Below are 21907 nucleotides of genomic sequence, written 5' to 3' on the forward strand. Positions count from 1 at the left end.
AGCCAACTCTCTCTCAACCACTGATAATTTGTCGTTTGGGGAAATAAAATCCAAAATTGAAGGGAGAACATTAACATCGGGTGCTAGTCCATTGCTGGGTGGTGGAAGATCAGGGCTCCTATCGGTGAAATGGATTGTTTCTTAGTTCAGTTCCCCTGTGTCAACATCTAAACACCTGTCAGAATATACTATCAAGCATTGGGGAAACAAAAAGAAAAACCATGAGTTAGATGATACACAGTACCCAATGAAGGAAATCCCTCTCTCTCTTTCTCTCTCTCTGACACACACACACCAATAAAACAAAGGGTTTCAATATGCAACGATCAGAATACTTCAAACACTCACACCAATAACCAATAACTCTCTCTCTCTCTCTCTCTCTCTCTCTCTCTCTCTCTCTCTCTCTCTCTCTCGCGCGCGCGCGCACACACACACACACACACACACTCACTCACTCACAAACACACACAAAATGTGAAGAGCTTCTTTTAGATACCCAAATATCAGCACTTCATACCTCCATACCAATGACCGCTCATAATCCCCCAACAACATCAGCATTTCACCAGTTTACATGCATACTTTCCCAAGCCCTGCAAACCATTTCATTCATGTACCCCAACCGCGACCATGACTCTCTGTGCGACACCCCTCACCCCCATCCCCAAGCTCCTGGATTTGCTTGCTGCTGCAGCAGATACTTGAACACAGACATTAGCGGGACTTTCTTTTCAGATTAATGAGCAGAAAAAGATTGGAAGAGGGAGGGGGGCGAGAATGGCGGGAGAGAGCAATTACACCCAAATCTTTTCTCTGTTGATTAGGGATTCCTTCTCCAGCCTGCTTTGGCTCTGGCTAAATCTTTTTCTAATGAGATGTGGCTTATCCAGATCAGGGAGCTGAGAAAAAAGTTGCAATTAACTTTAAGAAGAAAAGGAGTGAGTGAGAAAGAGAACGGAGTGTGTTAGGGGAGTCTGGGCGAAGGAGCGGGGGGGCAGGGACTCGAACGGTAGGCGGGGCCTGGCATGCCCATCACAGAGCAGGCTCTTGAGCAGAAGATGGAGGAGCCCTGGCTGGCTCACTGAAAGCCTACAATTTGCATTTTGGATTCCAGTGCTTAAGATGGGCCCTATGAAGCATCCGACAGCCGACAACCGGAATCAGATCTCTTGGGTAGTTCTAGTTCAAGTCAAATGAAAAGACACAGGGTCTTGACCACTCATCAGATATATTCGGTTTGATTAGGTTCTTGGCTTAGGAGCTGCTGGGAGACAGCTGTCCAGTAGTAGCCAAAAGCCACCATAACAAAGTGAGCCTCAGACATAAGAACTGAGCTGCCTCACTCTACCCACAAGAAAATGGGGTCCATCCAGAGTCGTTTAGGTCAGAGAAGAAGAGCTGGAAAGATTGAGATCACATACTGCTCTTGCCAGACGACCTGAGTTTGGTTCCCAGCACCCACGTTAGAAGGCTCACAACCACCTGTAATTCCAGCTCCAGGGAAATATGAATCCTTGGTCCTCAGCAGGCACCTGGTCTCATATGGACATCCCTATACACATATATACATAATTTAAAAGACACATCTTAAAAAGGGAGCAGAGAAGAGCTAAGGTGTAAGGAGGCACCACACTAACGTGGAGAGAGGCATGCTGGGTGGATGCCCTCTACACGGCTCTATGTTGTAAGTTAAGCACGGCCAAGCTGAAGCTGTGGACTAGTAGTTTCTTCTCTCTGGGGCCCACGGTTGTCACATGTTAAGGAAACGAAAGAAAGAGGTGCTGAACTCCAGGGCTTTTGCCCTCCCTGGATCCAATAAAATGCACAGACATTGAGCCACATGTCTCTGGCACCTGAGACTCTCACTCTCTGACTTGGGCATCCACAGAACACCTGTAGCTTTCTGCAAGATTTTATCCATGGGAAAGATTGGGCATTCCTTCTGCCAGAGTGATGAATATCCTAGCAAGGCCTGAGAGCATCTAACCTGGCACTTGTGGTGGGGTCTCTCATTAGCAACTTGACATCTATGTGCCAGCTGGGCAGAAGCCTTTGAGTATGGGTCATCTGGAATTAGACTAGGAAAGAGTGGGTGGGTGGAAATGCAGGGGAGGGTGTGGTTACTATTTTCTTTGTTCTCCACATTCACATGTAGCCCTGTATGCTAAAGGGCCTATACAGTTCATGAAAGGCCATATTCCTTTATTTTGACCATATTATACTGTCTCACCTATCTTATGGGCTTCCCTGAGTCAATCAAAAGGTGTTTCAGGCACAAAGCTGTTTGCTCCAAGGGAAAAACTGAAGCTGACATCTCGGACTCTTGCTTTATTTGAGCAGGTTGCTTGCTGCCCAAAGAGAAGGGGCATGTGAGAGGCCACCCCTGAACTTCTTCCTTGAAGGAATGGTCAAGTGATTCCCTCATCAAAAAAGCCAAGGAGATGAGCCTGTGGTGGAGGACAGATCAACTAAGCCCATCTTTATTGTACCTAACTTCCAGAGAGGTTAACTTTCAGGGCAGCTACTATGGTCCATGCCAATTCTTCATTCTGCCTCCTCCCTCTACCCTCTTAGCTGCTGGGGACAGTCTGGGTCTTCTCAGCTCTCTCTCTCTGCCTGTTGCTAACAGAATAAGCATATGTGCTAGAAATTCTAGCTACAGTGCTAAGCTAGAAATTCTTCTTAAACATATAGTAAGGTCAGATGAAGGGAAAAAAATAGAAAACAAAACACAAAACCCCTGAAACCAAAATTGGACACAGAAGGGCAGATGTAGACTGAACAGGAAGTGCTGGCCCTAGGCTAAATGAAACAGCTGTCACTATTGTTCTGGGCCCAGAACTGCCTTTGCAAACTCCATGCGAGCTGAGCTCGGAAAGCAGATGTTAATAATTACAGCACATGAAAACCAAGGGCACAGGATTAGGAAAGTGACGAAAAAGAAATGGTACCAGTAGATTTATAGTTGGCGCAGGCAGATCTGCTCAGGTCAGTGAGGAGGGGGTAGGCAAATCAGCCTGCATACAGAGGCCCCCACCCGCTTTTCCTATACAACATCGCCTCTTGGCCTCTCTGATCGTCCTAGAATTGAGAATTTGTTAGATTACTTAATGGTGGTAGGTTGGAGAGATTGCTCCTAGCTGCCTTTCCAGGAATCTCAAGCTTACAGGGCTGTATCCAAATGCCTCTGACTATAGAATCCTAGTTGATAAAATTCCCAATACTGGGGATATCGTGGTTTGTAAAAGCTCTGGCTCTATGGACACAAGGACGTGAGTTCAAATCCCTAGAACTCACATAAAAAAATGGAGCATAGTGGCATGTGTCTGTAATACTGGTGTTGGTGTGTGTGTGTGTGAAGAGACAGGCAGATTCTGGGGGCTCATTGGCCAGCCAGTTTAATAAAAAAAAAAAAAAAAAAAAAAAAAAAGTAGAGAGTGCTGGGAGAAGACACTTGACATTGACCTCTGACCTTCATATATATAAACACAGGCCAATTACACCCTCACACATGCACACAACACACAGAAAACTTCCAGGGCCAAACCAGGTCTCTGAACAGACAAATAGCTAGGAGGGAGGTTGATCTGCAGAAACCATTGAGGACACAAAGCTAGGCAGCCATCCTCAGAGCTTGTCCTGTTATTGGCAAGTTCACATTTAAAATCCAGGAGCTCCATGACACTGAGGTGAATTTCCAGTGTCAAGTTAGCCAACTCCTTGTGCTTCGGGAAGGATGTAAGGACCTCTTCGGAAAGCCAGCTAGGCAACTCCCTTGGCTAATTACATAAGTAGAAAGAGAGTTTCCACACATTTGATGAATGTTCCCCTGTGCTTTTTCACGTGAGCTGAAGTCGTACAACCAAACAAAACAGCTCACATCCAAAACAAAAACAAAACCCAAAACACCAAAACGTCTCATCCCACCACCCATCAGAGAGGGACGCCTCTCAGAAAGCTTCGAAAGAAGGTAATAAAGCATGTGTTTGCCATCTTTCCGCCTGATATGGAAACCATATGCTGAAATACACTAGCAAACACACTTAATATAACACTCTCTTTTATTAAATGTGGTTTTATAAATGCTCTCCCCAGCCAGGGCACCTTTGCCATGCTGGAGGCTGGAACTTGGCAAAATAGTCTTCCCACTGTTACATCCATTGATACACATTTTTCGAAAATGAGTCTCGGACCCTCGGAAAATAGGCTGGTTCTGATTATTACTGTGAGAGGAAAGGGGCACAGGAGGGCATCTTTTTTCCTCTGATAAATTAAAAGGACTGTAACGGGTGCTTTCTGTAACCTGTAAAAGGGCAGAGCCATCTGTGATTCATTTAGCAACTTCTTACAGAAGATTTATTTGATTAATTCGGGCAGAAGAGAGAGAATATGGATTTTCCCCTCCTCGAAAGGCACAGACACCCTCACACATGCACATACACACCTACCCACCCATGGGCAGATATCTCGGGAATGAAAAATGACTAATTGTGTTATTGTAACTGGTGAGTGTGGAGCCTCCTTGGTCACTGCCCTGCTGAAGGGAGAGCCTGTTTCTGAACAGTCCACAGGCCCAGGCTGGTGCTGCTGAGTACTCAGAGTGGAGAACGCCAGGATGCTGGATTGTTTCGTGGAAGCAGGATCACTTAGTTCAAGGTACTTCCCAAACCCCTAGGACAGGGTTATTGTAGGGTCTCAAGGACCCCTCGAGGGAGGAATTAAGCCTCTTTACTGACAGAGGCACTATACCTGTCCAGTCTGCCTTTGCCAGAAATTCTCCTTGCTTTTTCTATTATTGCTTCCACTGAGCTTTGTCCCAGGTCCTTCTTTGTTTTTTTGTTTTTTGTTTTGTTGGTTTTTTGTTTTTTTATTTTTTATTTTTTTTTTGGTTTTTTAGTGCTCATGGGTATATGCGCAGGTATGTCCACATATTGGTGTATGTGCATGTATACATATACATAGAGGCCAGAGATCAACTTCTGGTATCCTTCCCCAGGTGCTAGCCTCCTTGTTTTTGAAGCAGAGTCTCTTACTTGGCTTGGAACTTGCCGATTTGACTAGGCAAGCTGGCCAGCACACTCCAGGGATCTGTTTGTCTTTGTCTCCTCTGCACTGGGATTCTAAGTACATGCCACCACACCTGACATTTTGACATAAGTGTTGGGGCTCCACCATAGTTCCTCGTGCTTACACCAGTGCCTTATTGGTTTATGAAAGCATTCATTTTTGGTTTTTTTTGAAAGGCAGAGTTTATTTTCTCAGTTCTCCCTGATCTATCTAGGCAGATGGAGGCAATAACATATTTGTCTCATGGTGAATACCCTGATGTGATCGTCTTAGCCGTGTTAGCTGCTTTATGATCCGTGAGATTCAGTTCTGTGTTGACTAGCCTCTCACACTGACTTCTCATGTCTAGGATAGCTAGCCTCCTCTATCCTTGGCTGTCTCTGACTTACATGTCACGGTCCCACTCCTGTAAGTTTGTATAGTCCTCTACACTGTAGACCACTGGAGGATGGCAACAGCTTCTAAACAGATTCTCAGAGAAGACAAGGAAAAGAACAAAGGCAAGGGGAATTATGAAATTGCAGGATGTATAAGCCCAAGAGAACTTTGGGTAGTACTGTCGAGAGTGTCCGTGTGTGGGGAGATGGGGTACCCTGCCCTTTTGCACAGTACAGACATGGCTAATTGATCCCAGATCAAAATCTACTCAACACAACCCTCTAGACAGCCTTAGCTAATGAATCATAGTCATCATGTGAGTGCTTTCTAACTGAACGTTTCAAACTCTGGAGAGGGGTAAATTAGAGCCCAGTAGTAAGGAACCAGATATAGACCAGCTAGGAAGCTACCAAGCCTAGCCTCTCTGGCTTTCTCACCCAGTGCCTTTCCTATTCACACCAGCCAGGCTGGTCCAAGCCAGGCACAGAAAGTCATAACTCTCTGTATTTCCCTGGCTCTGCTTCTGCAGTAGAATCTCACTGACTTACAGACAGATAGAAGGTGCCTCCTGAGAGACTGTAGAGGAACAAATCAGGGTGGGGTGAGGTGGCCTGAACCTGCAACACTATAGCATGAAGTCTAAGATACTAGAAAGAAGTGAAGAAATTTCTGTCTGGAAACTTGGATTATAAGTGGACACTTCTCATTCTCACTGGCAGGACCACAGAAAATTCCTGAATCAAGGCAACCAGGACTCTACCAGCTTAAGGTATGTCTCCTCCTGCCTTAGATGTTTTTGCTTGGTGGAGTTTCCTTGGAGAAAGAACAACAAGGTTTTGTGAATTGAGGACATTTTTCAAGTTTCCAGGTCAAGAATTCCCTCTACCATCCCCTTCTTCTGGTTCCCTAGGCTGTTTCTCAGACTAAGGTGGTTCTAGTGGAGCAGGGAGGGACTAGTTCTCTAGCTCTACTGAATGTCTGATTAGATAAAAACAACCTTTCCATAAAAGAAAACTTGATCTAGGGCTCTGGCCCCAGGAACAGAGGGTGGGTCTGAAATATGGTGCATTTTGATGGGAGGTCATCATAAATTGACACTAAGGGCATTTTTAATGCCCTGTTTAGTATGTCACTTATTGAGTCTAGGAGAACACTTAGAGTCTAGAACTTGCCTTTCGGCTCCTGGATTGATTGCCTCAGATACTCCTGTCTGTCTCTGCTGCTTTTTGTGTACAGATTTATGAAGGTATTGTACTTCAGGCTCCACAAGACTTTTTGTTGTTGATGTTGTTGTTGTTGTTTGAGATATGGCTTCTCATTGGTGTGGAACTTGGGAACTTTTCTATGGAGTGAACCCAGAGATCACCCTACCTCTGCCTCCCCAAGGCTGGAATTACACGTGTGTGTGAGCTCTGGAGATTCATTGCTAGGCGATTACTTATTGAGATCTCTCCTCGGTCCCTATTTCTTGACTTCTGAGGAGTCCTGGAAAGATTCTTCAGTTCTGTTTATGTTCTGGATTTCTACTTCATATCAAGAAAAGTTCACTATCAAAATCTTATTAAAGTCAACCGCAGCCTATTGATAAAAGCATAAAAAAGGTGCTATTAGGGACCTGAGGAATGAAGCTTTTATGGGCCTCAAATCATATTCCTTAACAGGTTTCTGTTAATCACACATCATTTGTTGAATAAAGACATTAATCTGTATTTCAAGAGAATGGTTTTCTGAAACATCATTCCTAATGTGGCTTATCCATACTCTGAAATGTTATTCACCCAGTAATCTGTGGACACATCCTGCAATGTTTATGAGATTGGAAGAGGACAGACACAAAAAGTCACAAGTGTGCTTTTGTTTATATGGAATGTGTAGAACAGGTAATTCCATTGAGATAAAAAATTAGATTAGTGATTGCTTTGGGTTGATGGAGGGAGCAGAGGGAATTGATCATTATCGGTCACTGACTTTCCCTTAACGCGATGGGCACATTTACAGGTTGGCTGTGGTGAGGGTTGCATGCATCCATGTATGTTAAAACCCACCAACTCTCACCTTGTGTTATTTTTTCATTGTTGTGACAAAACACCTGACAACATAAGGAAGGAAGGAGGGTTTTCTCAGCTCACAGTTTGAAGGGATACAGTCTGTCTTGTAGCTCAGTTTAAAAGGGATACAATCTGTCACATGGCTCACAGTTGAAGGGATACAGTCCGTCATGTGGCCCACAGTTTGAAGGGATACAATCTATTCCATGGCTTAAAGTTTGAAGGGATACAATCTGTCACATAGTCCACAGTTTGAAGGGACATAGTCTGTCACATTAGGAAATACACAGGAAAGGATGAGGCCACTGGCTCACATGTTCACAGAAAACAGAGACATACGATGGCTCAGGTGACTTCCTCCCTCTTCCTTCTCATCTAGTTTAGGACATTAGTCCATGGAATGGTACCGCCAACATTTGGAGCATGCCTTCCATCCCCAGTTAAACCTCTCTGGAACACCCTCACAGAGACACCCAGAAGTATGTCTCCTACAGAATCCAAATCCAGCCAAGCTGACAATGAAAATTTTCACACAAACTTTAAATGGATAACTAATACACTATGTGGATATCTCTACCTTTGCAGCAAGTGTGACTATAGTAATAAGGGACAATGGCACCATGGGGACTGAAGAGTGCTTGTCCCACCCAGATGCATTCTGGTGAGAAAAAAATACAAAACATATCAGTGAACTGAACTTAGACTCAGATTCCCTCTAGGTAGAGGAGAAAGAACTTCCTCTACCAGGGTTGTTGGGAGAAGAAATGTTCAGCATTTAGATCATAGTGTGTCACAGGTCCTGGGGACGATCTGGTTGGAAATGGAAAGAGTCACTGGAGGTTACTCCCGAAGCTGTAACATTTACAGCCTCACCCCCATTGGATCAGCTTAGGTCCTGCGTGACGACGAAAACATATTTGCACTTCTCCGAAGACGCCTTTATTCACACCTCCCACAGGGCTGTGAACATATTTATGTCAAATAATAACACCATTATTCTCTTTGAATAACCTGAAGTGTTCTCAGTGGCTGGTAGCAAGGGAACTAAAGTTTCCCTGATTCCAGTAAACCTCCCATAGGTGCTTTTAGAGATTCTAATGTCCATGTGTGAGGGACATTGGGCCAAGGACTGACCCCGGATCTGACTCTGTCACTCATCAATGGTTCAACTTAAGGAGATTATCTCTTAGTCCTTCCCTGTTGTCAGCTATGAAGAAAGAAGGTGGTGGTGGTGGTGGTGAGAGGTGTCTCTGAAGAGCCTCAAAGCAAACGGCCGCAGCCTATGACAATGATGCCCTACTTATCACCAGCCAAGTGAGCCAGGCTGGACATTCTGAAGGATAGCTGCTATACACTGGACTTGCTGCTTCTGTTCCAAGGATTGTGGATGAAAAACTGGCAACACACTGGCTAGAGAGACAGCTTACTATTCACCCTATATAATTATTGATTCTCTACATGGGTCTGGGTCTCCTGTATCTCTCTTACCCCAAATTCACCTGCAGCAATAGATGAGCCCTGGCTTGGAAACAGTGCTTATGGAGATATATCACAGTTAGTATGGGATCACTAGGATAGCCCTTCTCAGGATAGGAAAATCTGGAAACAGAGGCACAGAGAGGAAAACACCATGTGAAAGCAGAGGCAGAGGTTAGATCCATGTTGTCCTAAGCCAAGGAACACCAACTGCCAGAAGCTAGGAGAGAGGTTTGCAACAGTCTCCTTCAGGGTCCTCCAGAAGAAACAAACCTTGGCCCTCTATCCAGGGATAGAGGATCTTTAGGATTGCTGAAGATTGTGTCATGCATGTTGGAATAGTGATGAGTGTGGAACCACTAAGTGAGGCTATTTGATCCACCTGGTGCCCTCTTCCTTTGCAGTGCTCTGAAATGAAACTAGCTGGACAGGATGGTGGTTCTCATTCTCTTTGTGATGACTACAGCTGCTCAAATGACAGTCTAGCAACACAACTTAGATTTTTGTAACAGAGAATCAGAGCATACTAAGTGTACTTGTTCTTCAGTCAGACAGCTCCTGAAATACATGAATGTGTGTGTGTGTGAGAGAGAGAGCATGTGTGCATGTGCACATGTGTGTGTGTGTGTGTGTGTGTGTGTGTGTGTGTGTGTAGTGTAACTGAACACATTCTCTGGGAGAGGAAAACTCCTTATTTCTAAAATACCTTTAGACACAACCTCTGCCAAGACATGAGATTGGTATTAGAGCAGCTATAGGCTAGACAGAAGAAGTCCATACTCCTCACTGAAAACACAATATAGAGGAACACATGATGGACCATCTTCCAGTAATAATAGTACTTAGCAACTCAGAGCAATTTGTGTGTCCTGCAGTAGGGATTCCTGACTTATAGACTGGCCATGTTAGTGCTTTGCAGGAACATAGATCAGCCCATCTTCTTTTAGGACCACAGGAGGGGGCGCTGAAGGGATGCACCCTATCTTGCATACTCAGTGTATATCACTGTCAGTGTGCTTTGCATGGAATCCTGAGCTCCCTAAACAGTGTTTTAGCTAGGGCTGTGTCCTGTCTCTCAGGATGTGTCCCTGATGCATGATTTTATTGACTTGGGTAGGAATATGAAGTGTCTTCACTAAGCATCTCTGAAGACTTTTGGAAGACCTACTATGTGGGCAGTAATATGCTCAGTCACTGAATGTGATAGATCGCACCATGCAGGATCCATGTACCATCTAGGACATGGGGCAGCAATTCCAGAGACTCTGGCTGTGGATTGAGCCCCAAGAAGCTGCAAAGCAGCAGTGGCCTGGGTGAGGGAGGTTATATATTCACAGAGCTCTTCCCAATCCTTATGTCCTCAGCCCTGGAGTGAGGAGATGGTGGCAGGCCTGGGAACCCAGGACTCTGCCATGCAACCCAGGTTGGAATGTCCTTCAAAGAGGCCTGTCTATCCACACAGCCAAGTAATGATATGGAAGCAGTCTCAGAGGACCCTGCCCACTTCTGTTCCTTGTTGGAGCCACCCGCCTACACCCCGTACTGCCTTTGATCTTCATCCCACTTGGCTTGGCCCAGATTGGAGGTCTCCTGCTGCGTTGCCCCAGGATTGGTCCCCAGCTCACAAGGTTTCACATCTATCACAGCTCAGATCTGACCTCCTGCCTGCTTCACTGTGGCAGCAGGAACCCTCTGAGGTCCCCAGGAGGGAACAAAGGAGAAAGGTAACTTTGGGCTGAATGGAGGAGGGGTTTGTAAGATAGGAAATCTAGGTAGGTGCATTCTGATGGTCCGTGAAAACCTCCTCCATCCAAACAATGATGGAGCGACTACAGACAGTGGTCAGGAATTCAGGATTGGGTGGGCGTCTGCTCACTTTCCAGCAGAAGCTGTTTCCTGCCAAAGAGGTCACAGCTAAACCTGTTAACCTCTTGGTGCCTCCGTTTGCACATCTTTAAGATGGCAGCAATAAGAAAAGCTTTGTCGTTGGGTGGTTAGAAGGCCCATGACGTCACATGTATAAGAGCTCCCGGCTCCGTGAGTTTGACCTGAGCTGGGGCTGTTTTGGAAGCTGCCTGTCAGCTAGCTCTGGAAGATTGCCAGCATCCCTTCGATGCGCGGCTGCAGTGGGTCTGGGAAGCTCTTTCCTGCCTTCTGCACCTCCGGTTTCTACCTCCCTTTTTTACGTTCATCTTTCCTCTCTCCCCCGACCCCCGGCCCACTTTGGCTTTGATGATCTCTGAGGAATCATTCTCACCCCAGCTTCCCGTCCATGCCATTCCCAGTCCGCCACTTCCTTCTGCCCGGCTTCCCCGTTCCCTTCCTTCAGTTTTAAGACCCTCTGTAATCTGACCTTGTCTGAAGTCTCAGCTTCCTGAGAACTCTGAGCCCGAGTACAAATGTGAGCAGTATTGCATCTTGGCTGTGGCATTTTACATTTTCCTATTTATAAAAAAACAAACAAAACCAGACCATACTTGCCTTACCTGACAGAGATGTTCGAGGTCCGGATGAGCAGGTGAGCTGTGGATGGTTGTAAGCTGTACAACAACTTGTTATTTTTGGACTGCCCGGTGGCTTCCTTTCTTCAGCATTTGGTTCATATCTTCCATTCCCCTGCAGGGCCTTGTCACCTTGAGACACCATTGTCCAAATCAGTATTCCATTCAGAGCTAGGCACATATTGTGTGCTGTGAAGCTTCCCTGTTGGCTCTTCTGGAAGCCGTTTTCCTCTTGTATTAGCAAATATGTGCTGTATCCCACTTCTCAGGTGCCCTTCCCCAGGCTTCCCACAAACCCTCTCTCACTAGAGCTGCTCTGTATCCCATTTATCATAAACCAAGCTGAAGAGCCTTAGCCAAAGAATGGGAGGAGTAGATGGACGAATGGCCTGAGGCAGTATAGATGTGAAAGGACAGTCCTCTGAGGTCTCTTTAAAGACCTGAGATGACAGATATCTGATCCTCATTCTCTCTCTCTCTCTCTCTCTCTCTCTCTCTCTCTCTCTCTCTCTTTCTCTCTCTTTCTCTCTCTCTCTCTCATTTTTTTTATCCCCTTTCTCTTTCTCAATTGCTTATTTTCTTGCCCGTGTGTGTGTGTGTGTGTGTGTGTGTGTGTGTGTGTGTGTGTGTGTGACAGGATCTTATGTAGCCCAGGCTGGCCTAAAACTCAAAATTTCTATGTAACCAAGCATGACCTTGAACTCATGATCCTCTTGTAACTACCTCCCGAGTTCTGGGGTTACATGCCACTACCGCAGCTTTTTGTGACTTCTGTGTGCTGAGTAGTGAACCCAGGGCTTTGTTCATACCAAGCACTCTACCAACTGAGCTATATCCCTAGTCCCTTGGCAGCCATCTTCAACATGTGGCCAATCTTACAAATAGAAAAACCTAGAGAAATTATAAAAACCTAGAGAAGAGAGGTTTCGGTGCAAAAATGGAGAAGGCAGTTAGGGAGGGGCCTTGTCTGGATCCTGTCATGTGCAGACCAAATGTTTACTTTTAAAAAGTGTATATTCAGTACATTAAGGGTGGGTGGGAGGTGAGTGTGCTCCCTGCAGCTAGGGTAGAGCCTGGAGATGTCCATGTAGCATGGCACTCCTCCTGGGGAGCATCAGAAAGTGCCTTCCCAGAGTGGGATATGGAGGTTGGGATCCCATGGGAGTAGGGTTGCAGGAGGAGTGTCTCTGACATGGATCAGGTTCCACACAGATATACAGGTATGTGAGGTGAGGGGAACTGAAGCACAGGTTGGGAACAAAAGGCACTGGAACATTTGTGACTCATTAGCTCCCTCCCTGGACACGGTGAGGACTATTTCCCCAGCAATTCTAAGGGTATCTGTATATCCTGGCATGAGTTCCTCTTCACTGTCCCCAACTCCTATTCCCAGGCCATACATTCCTCCAGCTGTGCTGAATTCAGAGTATTTTAATGCTTGATGTCTATCTCAGTATGGGGTTTTGGTTTATCATAAGGCAGTTGTTTTTCTTTTCTTGTTCTTTCTTCCCTTGCTTTTCTTTCTTTCTCTCTCTCTCTCTCTCTCTCTCTCTCTCTCTCTCTCTCTCTCTCTCTCTTTTTTTCTTTGAAACAGATGTCAGCCAAAGCTCCCAGCCCAGATCAAGGGCAGGTTCAAGGCTTTGAGATGGGTCTGAATGTCCCTTTAACATTGCCCCATCTAATACCCAAATATACCTCAAGTCATTACCCTGTTTTTATAAGACATTCTGAGCCGTATGTTCGGGAACTAATTAGGCATACAATCCAAGCCCTCGGATCAGGTGGCACGCTGTTGAAATATCTTAACCTTTCATGATTATCTTAATTTAGAGAAAATTCAAAACACACTCAGAAGTCTTAGAAAATGAAGTAGGAATTTACTGGCTGGCTGCTCTTCCTGATGTCAAGATCCTTCTTTATAAGCCCAGCCCAAGTCTCCTGGAAGTCCTCAGGAGTCTCTAACAGCTTGTAGGGATGTGATCAGGGACCAGGCCTGACTTTCTTCCTCAGTGGCTTCTCTCAGCTTGTGCAGAGCCATGCTCCATTCCCAACTCTGCCGTCATCCACCCATCATGGGTCAGGAGGAAGATTAAGTGTGGGCACTGAACTTGGGAGCTTAACCCCCTTTTCTGATAAGGCATAAAATAACTAGGTGGCAAATAACTCTGCAGTGTGTGTTGTTTGGAAAGATTGACACCATGGACTCACAGACCTGGTTTCCCATTGGTCACAGAGGATGATAGATAAGAGACCTCTCCTCTTTCTGGATTCCAGGTTTATTCTGGAGCAATCTGATTAGGCTGAGGTTCTTGGGTCGTTTGCCTCTGTGTGGCCTGTCTACAGAGCACATCAGATGAGAGCACCTACCACAAGTTCTTTGAGATGCTTTTTAGCTGCATCTTTCCAGAATCTCTACTCAAAGTCAGGTCCACTCTGTGAATGCAGTCTGTGCTTTAAGGTGTTCCTGACACAGAGGTCTTTTTCATGCCTGGGCCTGGGCCAGCTCTCAAAAGCCACTTCCGATTGACGTTCTTTTGACAATTAAACTTTTAAGAAAAGGTTTCCAGACAAAGTGCCCGGTCAAATTTAAATTTCTGATAAGTATGCACACATATTTTTAATAACTCCAAGTGTATTCTAAGCAATATACCAAATAGGAACCGATTGCACTAAATAATTGCTGGCTACCATCCAAAATTTCAGGTTAACTGGACATCTTGTATTTTGCCTATCGACCTTGCAGACAAACTTTGAGATACAATTTAACGGAGACAGTAATTTTGGAGGTTGCCATCTAGGAGCAAAATTGGCTCAGACCCTTCACTAGTGATACCCTTCTTAGACCTCAACACAATTCCACGGAGTAGGGCCAGGGAGTGACCTGAAGCTCAAAGATGTCAAGTGACTCCCCTAAGGTTGGCTCCCTGCATTGTACCACCAGCCCAGCTTTGCTGGACTTCAAAGCCTGGACCCCTTCGATGCTACCCCAGTGCCAAGCTGATGGTTATCTTTCCCGAGTTCTCATTTTCCCAGCTTGCTTTGACTCCTCTCAACTCCTTCCCCATTTTTTTCCACAAATGTTCAAGGAGAGATTCACTCCCGTCAGATCAATGTCACTGCCGTAATGAAAACCACCACCCAAACCCACGGAGGACGCGGTCTGTGGGACCCTAATGAGAATGGTTCCGATTATGTAGAAAGCAACCTCGTGGTTATTCTAATGTTACAAGTAAATATAAAACATTTAGAAATACTTGGCCTGGCCTTTTTTTTTTTTTTTTTTTTTTCAAGTACAGATGTCTGACTTTCTGCCAGTTTGTTATTAAAAACGCTATGGTGGTTGGGTACAAAGATTTCTGTAGAAATAAAAGCTGAGTCTCTCTAAATGCTTGTTTTGGCTTTGCAGAGAAGCTGGTGCTGATGAGGTCAGAGCAGATGGTAGCTAAGAGTGGCTCTCATTGGGAACCCCAATATTTATAACTCACGGTGGCTCTCTATTGTCTCCCAAGCCCCAAATTGTGCTTGGGCTGCCTCCAGTCTCAGCTGCTGCCGTTCTTCCCCTCCATCTCCAAGGCGTCTTACAAATCACCCTGCATTTGCACTTGCCAGACCCTTGCTAGGGGGCCTGTCCCCTGTTATAGGTCTGGCTGATACCCCTTCCTCCTCCACCTTCTGTGGTGCACACTTCCTTCTCTTGCCAGCTGTCACTGCTGTGGTACAGCTCTACTTGATTCTTTTATTTCCTGTAACTCTCTGACATCGTCTTCTTCATTTCATGTCTTCCCATCAGAAGGTGAACTTATGAAGGTGGAGTTTCCAACATTGTATTGATCTACCTGGTCTTCTCCAGAAGGTGAACTCTAGGAAGGGAGAGGCACCCCCACACACAACATTGTATCCACCTGCCTGGTCTCCGAACACCAGCAATGTTAAGTAGATACAAGTTGCTCAATAAATATTTGTCTAACAAATAAGCCACCAGAGAACCTGATGTCCTGTATTCCTCATCCCTTCTGAGGCCAGAAGGAAAACTAACAACCTCTGCAAATTTCGCCATTCACTGAGAAACCCCTAAACAGGAGACTCCTTATGTTCTATGAAATTTCTAGGACTGAGCTCTGAACCACAGCAGAGGACACACATTGCAACTGCAGTTACCTAATGTAAGAGGATAAGTATAAAACAGAAGGTTCGCAAGCACCAACATGGCCCCGACAGTCCTCCCACTGCACGTAGGCGTGTTGAAAAGATGTGGAGGGAGACACTGCTGACCAGCTTTGAACCTTAGATCATCTGGGGCTCTCACAGGATTTGTCCTTCTAATTTCCACTTATGCCTCTTTGTGCAGCTGCCTGCCATTGGTCCTCAGGATTTTGGGACTCTTTAAGGACAGGCACTGGTCTCATTTCTATGTCCCCAACATACAGTCTTTTGTGTTGATGTTGTTGACTGGGACACACAAACTCAGAACCTTAAGTCTTTCAATGGATCAGGTATTCTATTCTCTTTCCCTCTCCCCCATCTCCTCTCCTTTCTGTCTCTTTCTCTGTCTCTCTGTCTCTCTGTCTCTCTCTCTCTGTCTCTCTGTCTCTCTCTCTGTATCTCTCTCTCTCTCTCTCTCTCTCTCTCTCTCTCTCTGTGTGTGTGTGTGTGTGTGTGAGAGAGAGAGAGAGAGAGAGAGAGAGAGAGAGAGAAACAAGTGCCATTCTACATGTGTGAAGGACAGAGGACCGCCTTCAGAGGTTGGTTCTCCCTTCCATCATGTGGTTTCTGAGGATGAATTCAGATCATAGTGGTTGGTAGCAAGCACTCTTACCCACTGAGCCATTTCTCTGGCTTCACCAGAGGTATGGTGTCTCTTTGGACCTTGAGAAGTGGACTAGGCTGGCTAGTTAGCAGGACCTGAAAGACTGCCCCTGTCCTTCAGCTCTGGAACTTTGGCTCCTTATATGGGTTCTGGGGATGAGCCCAGGTCTTCATACATACAAGACAAGCACCTTCCCAGTGAAACATCCCCCCAGGTCCCAGGGTAGGCATGGTGTCTTCAGGAACACATCATTCTACATACTCAGAAAACCTGCTTCATTCAGATATTTCCCTGTTGAGTGGCCAAGAATCCAAGAGAATAGAATTCCCAGGCTTTCTATGCACACATCTTTCCTTCCCAACTTGTCTGAGTGCTTTATTCCAAAACTCAGTCCAAAGAAAATTCCTCTAAAAATTCAACTGCTAGCACTGAACACATGAGTCAGAGAGCCAGAGATCTGAGCAGATACAAATATCTGCTTTTTGCCAGGTAAATGTTGTCACATATACAAACTTGCATTAACGTTTATCTCAAGTGGGTCATAGTCAGAGCATGTGTCTCACACAGTGTCCAAAGCCACTTCGAAAAGGTGGCAACAAATTCTAGAGCATTGCACTTAAAGCCAAGGATCTTCTATTTCTGCACGACCTAGGAGACTTAGAAATGTGCTGCAGACAATGTGGCTTGAACAGGAAGCCTGGGAAATGTAGCATCATTGAAAACACAGGCTAACTGTAGACACCCCTCTTGTGTACAGAACCTGGACCCATTACTTGGAACCACACACATATCTTTTGAGTTTCTATATCGATGACATGTGAGGTGGTAAGATAGAACTGTTGGCAATCTTTTTAAGGCTATCGCCTCAAATGTGGCCTTGGTTAGCCTGGGGACCATTGTCATATTTTCAAAAACTGATGGCTGTCAGGGATAGAGCTCATAAAAAAGTTTCCCCAAACTCCTCATGGAGGATAGCAGCAGGAGGAAACACTCCATCACTGGCAAGTGACACTAATGTATTCTATTAGATTTGCTTATCATGTTAAAGAGCATATTAAAAGGAAATGTTTGGAAACGAGATGCCATGCTTCGGGATGATGGATGGAGAATTCCTAATTTGGAAAAAATGTGCTAAAGACAATATGACTGATGTGAGTGACCTACTTTATTTTATAAGAAAGTATGAGTTGCCTCAGGCCCACTGGTACACATATTTGGAAAAAGTTGTTTTTTTTCCACATTAAGTTTTTATTAACATTTTCAAAAGAGCAAAAAACACCATAGAAGGATGTAAGTCTCAACTTGTCAATGCAGATGTGTTTGCAGTCGCTTGCTCACTGGGAGCGTTTCTCAGTCAGTGAGGTGTGTTTCTTGCCAAGGGAGCACCTGACTAGAGAAATATGACCCTCCTTTTCCTGATGAAATGAACAAGGAAGAGGGATTATTTTTGTTTATTTATTTATTTTACTTAAAGCTCATATGGATCTTCTGGTACTTATACGTAGCTATCCTGGAGTGACTTACATCTTGCTGGGGCTCAGACACCTTCTGCTGCAAACAAAGATAGAGGTTAAGTTAACCATTTTAGTTCAACCTTAGATGTCAGAGCCCAGAGCTGACGATCCATCCCTTGTTGAAACAGATCTAAGGTTGAGAAGTTAGGGCCCTAGAGTTTATTTTAGGCTGCGGATGGCCAGAACACAGTTGGTGGCAGATGGAAACACTGCTACTGAAAGAAATCAGAATCCAAGGGGGGGAAAATCCACATTAAAAAGTAGAGGTGGAAGAATAAATGCTTCCAGGCTTTCTCAAGGGCTATTTGTCAGTTTGTCAGAAATGCCCAAGATTGCTGGATGCCTAACATCTTAGAAATCCCACTTTTACAAACTTCTTGTAAAGCAATCATTTATGAAAAGAGACAAATGTTCGCTATGTAATTATTGACGATGTTAAAAGATGGACCAATCTAAATGTCGGACATGGGGGAATTGCCTAGATAAATATAGGTGCTTAATACAGAGTACGTGAAAAAAATAATGTTAAGAATAAAGCAGAGAAAGATTTACAATATGCAAAGTGGGGGATGTAGGCAACAAGACATTATGTGTATTGTGTTGCTCTTTGAAAACTATGTATGTTGCACATATATAAGTGTGTGTGTGTAATATACTAAAATTCTCTGTCTTTGTCTCTTGGTTTTTCCAGAAAGGGTTTCTCTGTGTAGTCCTGACTGTCCTGGAACTCACTCTGTAGACCAGGCTGGACTTCAATTCAGAGATATCTCTGAACTCCTGAGTGCTGGGATTAAAGACATGTTCTGCCACTGCCTGGCTAAAATTCCCTTTTTAACTAAAATCGAATATATGTTTGAGAGAGGTCATCCAGATTTTCAGGGGTGTTTCTGAAGCACGGGATTTTATAGGTAGCACTTTCTCCTGTATGTTTCATTTCCTACACAAGATACACTTTGCTTTGGTAATAAATGAAGACACTATTAAGCGGAACATGTGAGAGTTGGGGTTGATTAATTCATAGCAGCACCAGGAGAGCTCATCAAGGGTTTCTGGACACAAGCTAGTTTCTTTGTGTATTAGAATGAACAACTTACAAATATAGAATGGAAAACCATTCCATTCACTAGAACAAAACCAAAGCATAAGGCACCATCAGAACTGAACATACAACTCCTTCATGCCTTAAATATCCAAGACCCAGTCAGAACTGAAGAATGAATGTATCAAAATCTAAATGTTTCTTGGTATAAAGGCTACAACCTTTTTCCAAATTAGTTTATACAATTTACACAATCCTGGTATAGTTTAAAATTAAAGTAACTGGCAGATTGATTCTAAAAATCATCTCAGAGAATAGATATGCAAGAATAGACATTTTTTCTAAAAAGAAAAATGAGACGAAATTGTTCTGGTTGATTTTAAAAAACATGTTACAAAGTGAAAGTAATTAGTCAATAACGTAAAATGTAATGTAGGATAAAATCTAGCAGGTCAATACCATAAAATATGACATCTAGAAAAAGACAGAGGTTGTTTCCTACAATAGAAAAGGGTTAGATGGTACCAGCATGGTGTTGGAAGAACTTATTAGAAGGAAGAAGTGGGTTTTGCTTCATGACACCTTCACAGAGGAAAATCCAAGTACATTACAGGTGAACACGTTGCTTAAGGATATAAAATGTGCAGGACAAGAGAGATAACTTCAGTCTGACTTCTGGTTCTTCATATTTTTTTCTGATCATATAATATTTTGCTGTTGTTGTTGAGAATGGGTCTCAGGTAGCCCAGGCTGGTTTCAACCTCACCATGCAAGCCAAGGATGACTTTGAACTACAAATCCTCCTGCCTCTACCTCCAAAATGCTGGCTTGCAGGCGTTCACCATTACACCCAGCTTATACTATGCTGAGAGTCTAACCCAGGGCTTCATGAATGCCAGGCAAGAACTCTACCAATCGCTCTGCGTCTGCAGCCCCTCATATATTATTTTTCTAATAGAAGCATTACACACACGATAAATTAATCTCAAAATGGGGAGTTACTTCTCAGAATAGAACAGAAGACCCAGAGCTGGGTCTCCTGATGCTCAGGCTCCTGGGGTCCTCTAAGCATCTATTCTTCCTACTGAGAAGGCCACGGGGCCACAGCATAACCACTCCACCAAAGGAGGTCCAGTGCTCTGGCAGCAGCACTGTTCCTGGAACACCTCACGTAGCTGACTGTTGGTCCTCAGGTGGAAATAGGAGGACACGTCTGTCCAAGATAACAACACCTTTCTCTTATGTTCCAACGTGTCTTACACTCGACTTTTCTGCAAATAACTTTAGTTATCTTCGGTATTTCCCTCTGAGAGAAATGCCATCACACTTGCAGTCACTATCATTCCCATTTTGTAGAAAGGGAAACTGAGTCTCTGAAGATTGATCATATGCCTGGTCACATGGCTTGGAGATAAAGACCAGGTGGACCAACTTCTACACATGCGACAGCTGCACTTCCTCTTCTGGATGAACACACCCTTCAGCCCACAGATGCAAGCTGCCTTTGCTTGAGATTGATCAAGATCACTGTGGAGTCTTCCACCACACTCTGGAGTGACTTCCAGCTCTCACTCTTCACTCAGTGCTGTTTCTGGGCTTCCTTGCCACTTGGATATAAACCTGGCCAGACCAATTCTCTGGTGGTACACAAAGGACACAGATCTGAAGATTCTATACCAGAAGATATTGTCCTCCCAAGACATTTACCCTCCAGCTAGTTGTCAGTAAGCTGGAGGTTTCTTTAGTTCTCACCTGCGCTTTCACAATCTACTAAGGGCTTTGCACGCAAAAAGTGCTTGTATGACAGTTTCCTGGATCAGCGGACTGGCCAGAGAGACTTTGAGTCCTATCTCTAGCCTCTCAGAGCTGATGCTGACCTGAGACCATTTCTGATCCCACAAGAGGCTGCCTTTCCCCTATGCAATATATGTGTGATATAGTCTTTAAGGACATGAAGCTGTCTGGCAACGTGAGGAGACAGACATTGGGGGTCAGAGGTCAAATGTGATAGATAATGTTAATCTTCAACTTGATGAAGCATAGGACGATCTAGGAGGCAAACTTCTGGGCATATCTTCAAGGGAGGGTGAAGGCTACATTGGGGTGCAAACACCTACCCAAACTCTGGTTTGCATCCTTCCATGGGGCCCAGAACTGAAGAAAAGGAAACAGCTGGCTAAACACCCATATTCATCTCTGTCTGCTTCCTGATTGCCCTTGTGACTTCCCCATGATGATGAACTGTACCCTGGACTGTGAATCCAAATGAATCTCTTCCTCTGTGAGGACGGTTTGCCAAACACTTTTTTCATGGCCATGAGAGAGAAAACAAGTGTGGGGGACGATCCAAAGCAGATTGTAGGGGAGTGTGGTGGAACACACCCATGCTTCTGTTCTAGGTCCATCTTCCTGGCACCTTCATCAGCTCATGGCAGATGCCCAGGAATGAATGGATGGATGGTGACACCCTTCCATAATTTTCCATAGTTGAAATCAGAAGTGTAGGACTAGAAATGACTTTATAGGTCACACTATCCAACTCTCTCTCTCTCTCTCTCTCTCTCTGAAACTCGGAAAGAGCAGCAGCTTGCCCACGGTTGCAGACACCATGAATTAACATAAGCTGAGCTTGAAGACATCAGCCAAAACTAAGAACATCTGACTTGGTACAGGTTAAGAGAACCTTGGTAGGGTTCCCCATACACACACACCCTAGTGGGAACCCTAGGGAAAACCAGTCCTCATCCTAGAACCTTCACATCGACTCTTCCAGCTCAGACACCTCTCAGAGAGGCTTGATTCTCTCATAAATGAAGTCATATCTATCACAAAGACCCTTGAGGCTACTTAGCTGAGAAATAATTACATGTGTCTCAGAACTAGGAGAACAAGGGTTCCCATCCAGGAATCCATGATGCTCTTTAAAAGAAAGGGTTTCGCTATAAACTGCAGCTGGGGTGGAGAGAGGCAAGATTTTCAAGCCAGGAGGCCATGTTCTGGCACCATCTCATCTATCTCATCTCATCTATTAAAAAAAAGTCTATATGTCTATATCACTGCGTAGACATATTAAA

At 44.7% G+C, this 21907-nt stretch overlaps 1 protein-coding gene across 5 annotated transcripts in view; it reads right to left on the reverse strand.

Moving 5' to 3' along the window:
- The window catches only part of LOC143439647 (uncharacterized), a 70329-nt gene that overhangs the window by 33628 nt on the left and 14794 nt on the right, over window positions 1-21907 (reverse strand). For all 5 annotated transcript variants that reach the window (XR_013107754.1, XR_013107752.1, XR_013107750.1 and 2 more), the window contains exon 2: window positions 11459-11605. Coding sequence is in view for 1 of the 5 variants with exons in the window: in XM_076925998.1 (XP_076782113.1) it covers window positions 11459-11605 (147 nt within the window). In the remaining 4 variants the exon portion in view is untranslated. The remainder of the gene's footprint in view (window positions 1-11458; window positions 11606-21907) is intronic.

The sequence above is a fragment of the Arvicanthis niloticus genome, chromosome 1 (assembly GCF_011762505.2).
Source record: "Arvicanthis niloticus isolate mArvNil1 chromosome 1, mArvNil1.pat.X, whole genome shotgun sequence".
NCBI classification, from domain to species: Eukaryota; Metazoa; Chordata; class Mammalia; order Rodentia; family Muridae; genus Arvicanthis; species Arvicanthis niloticus.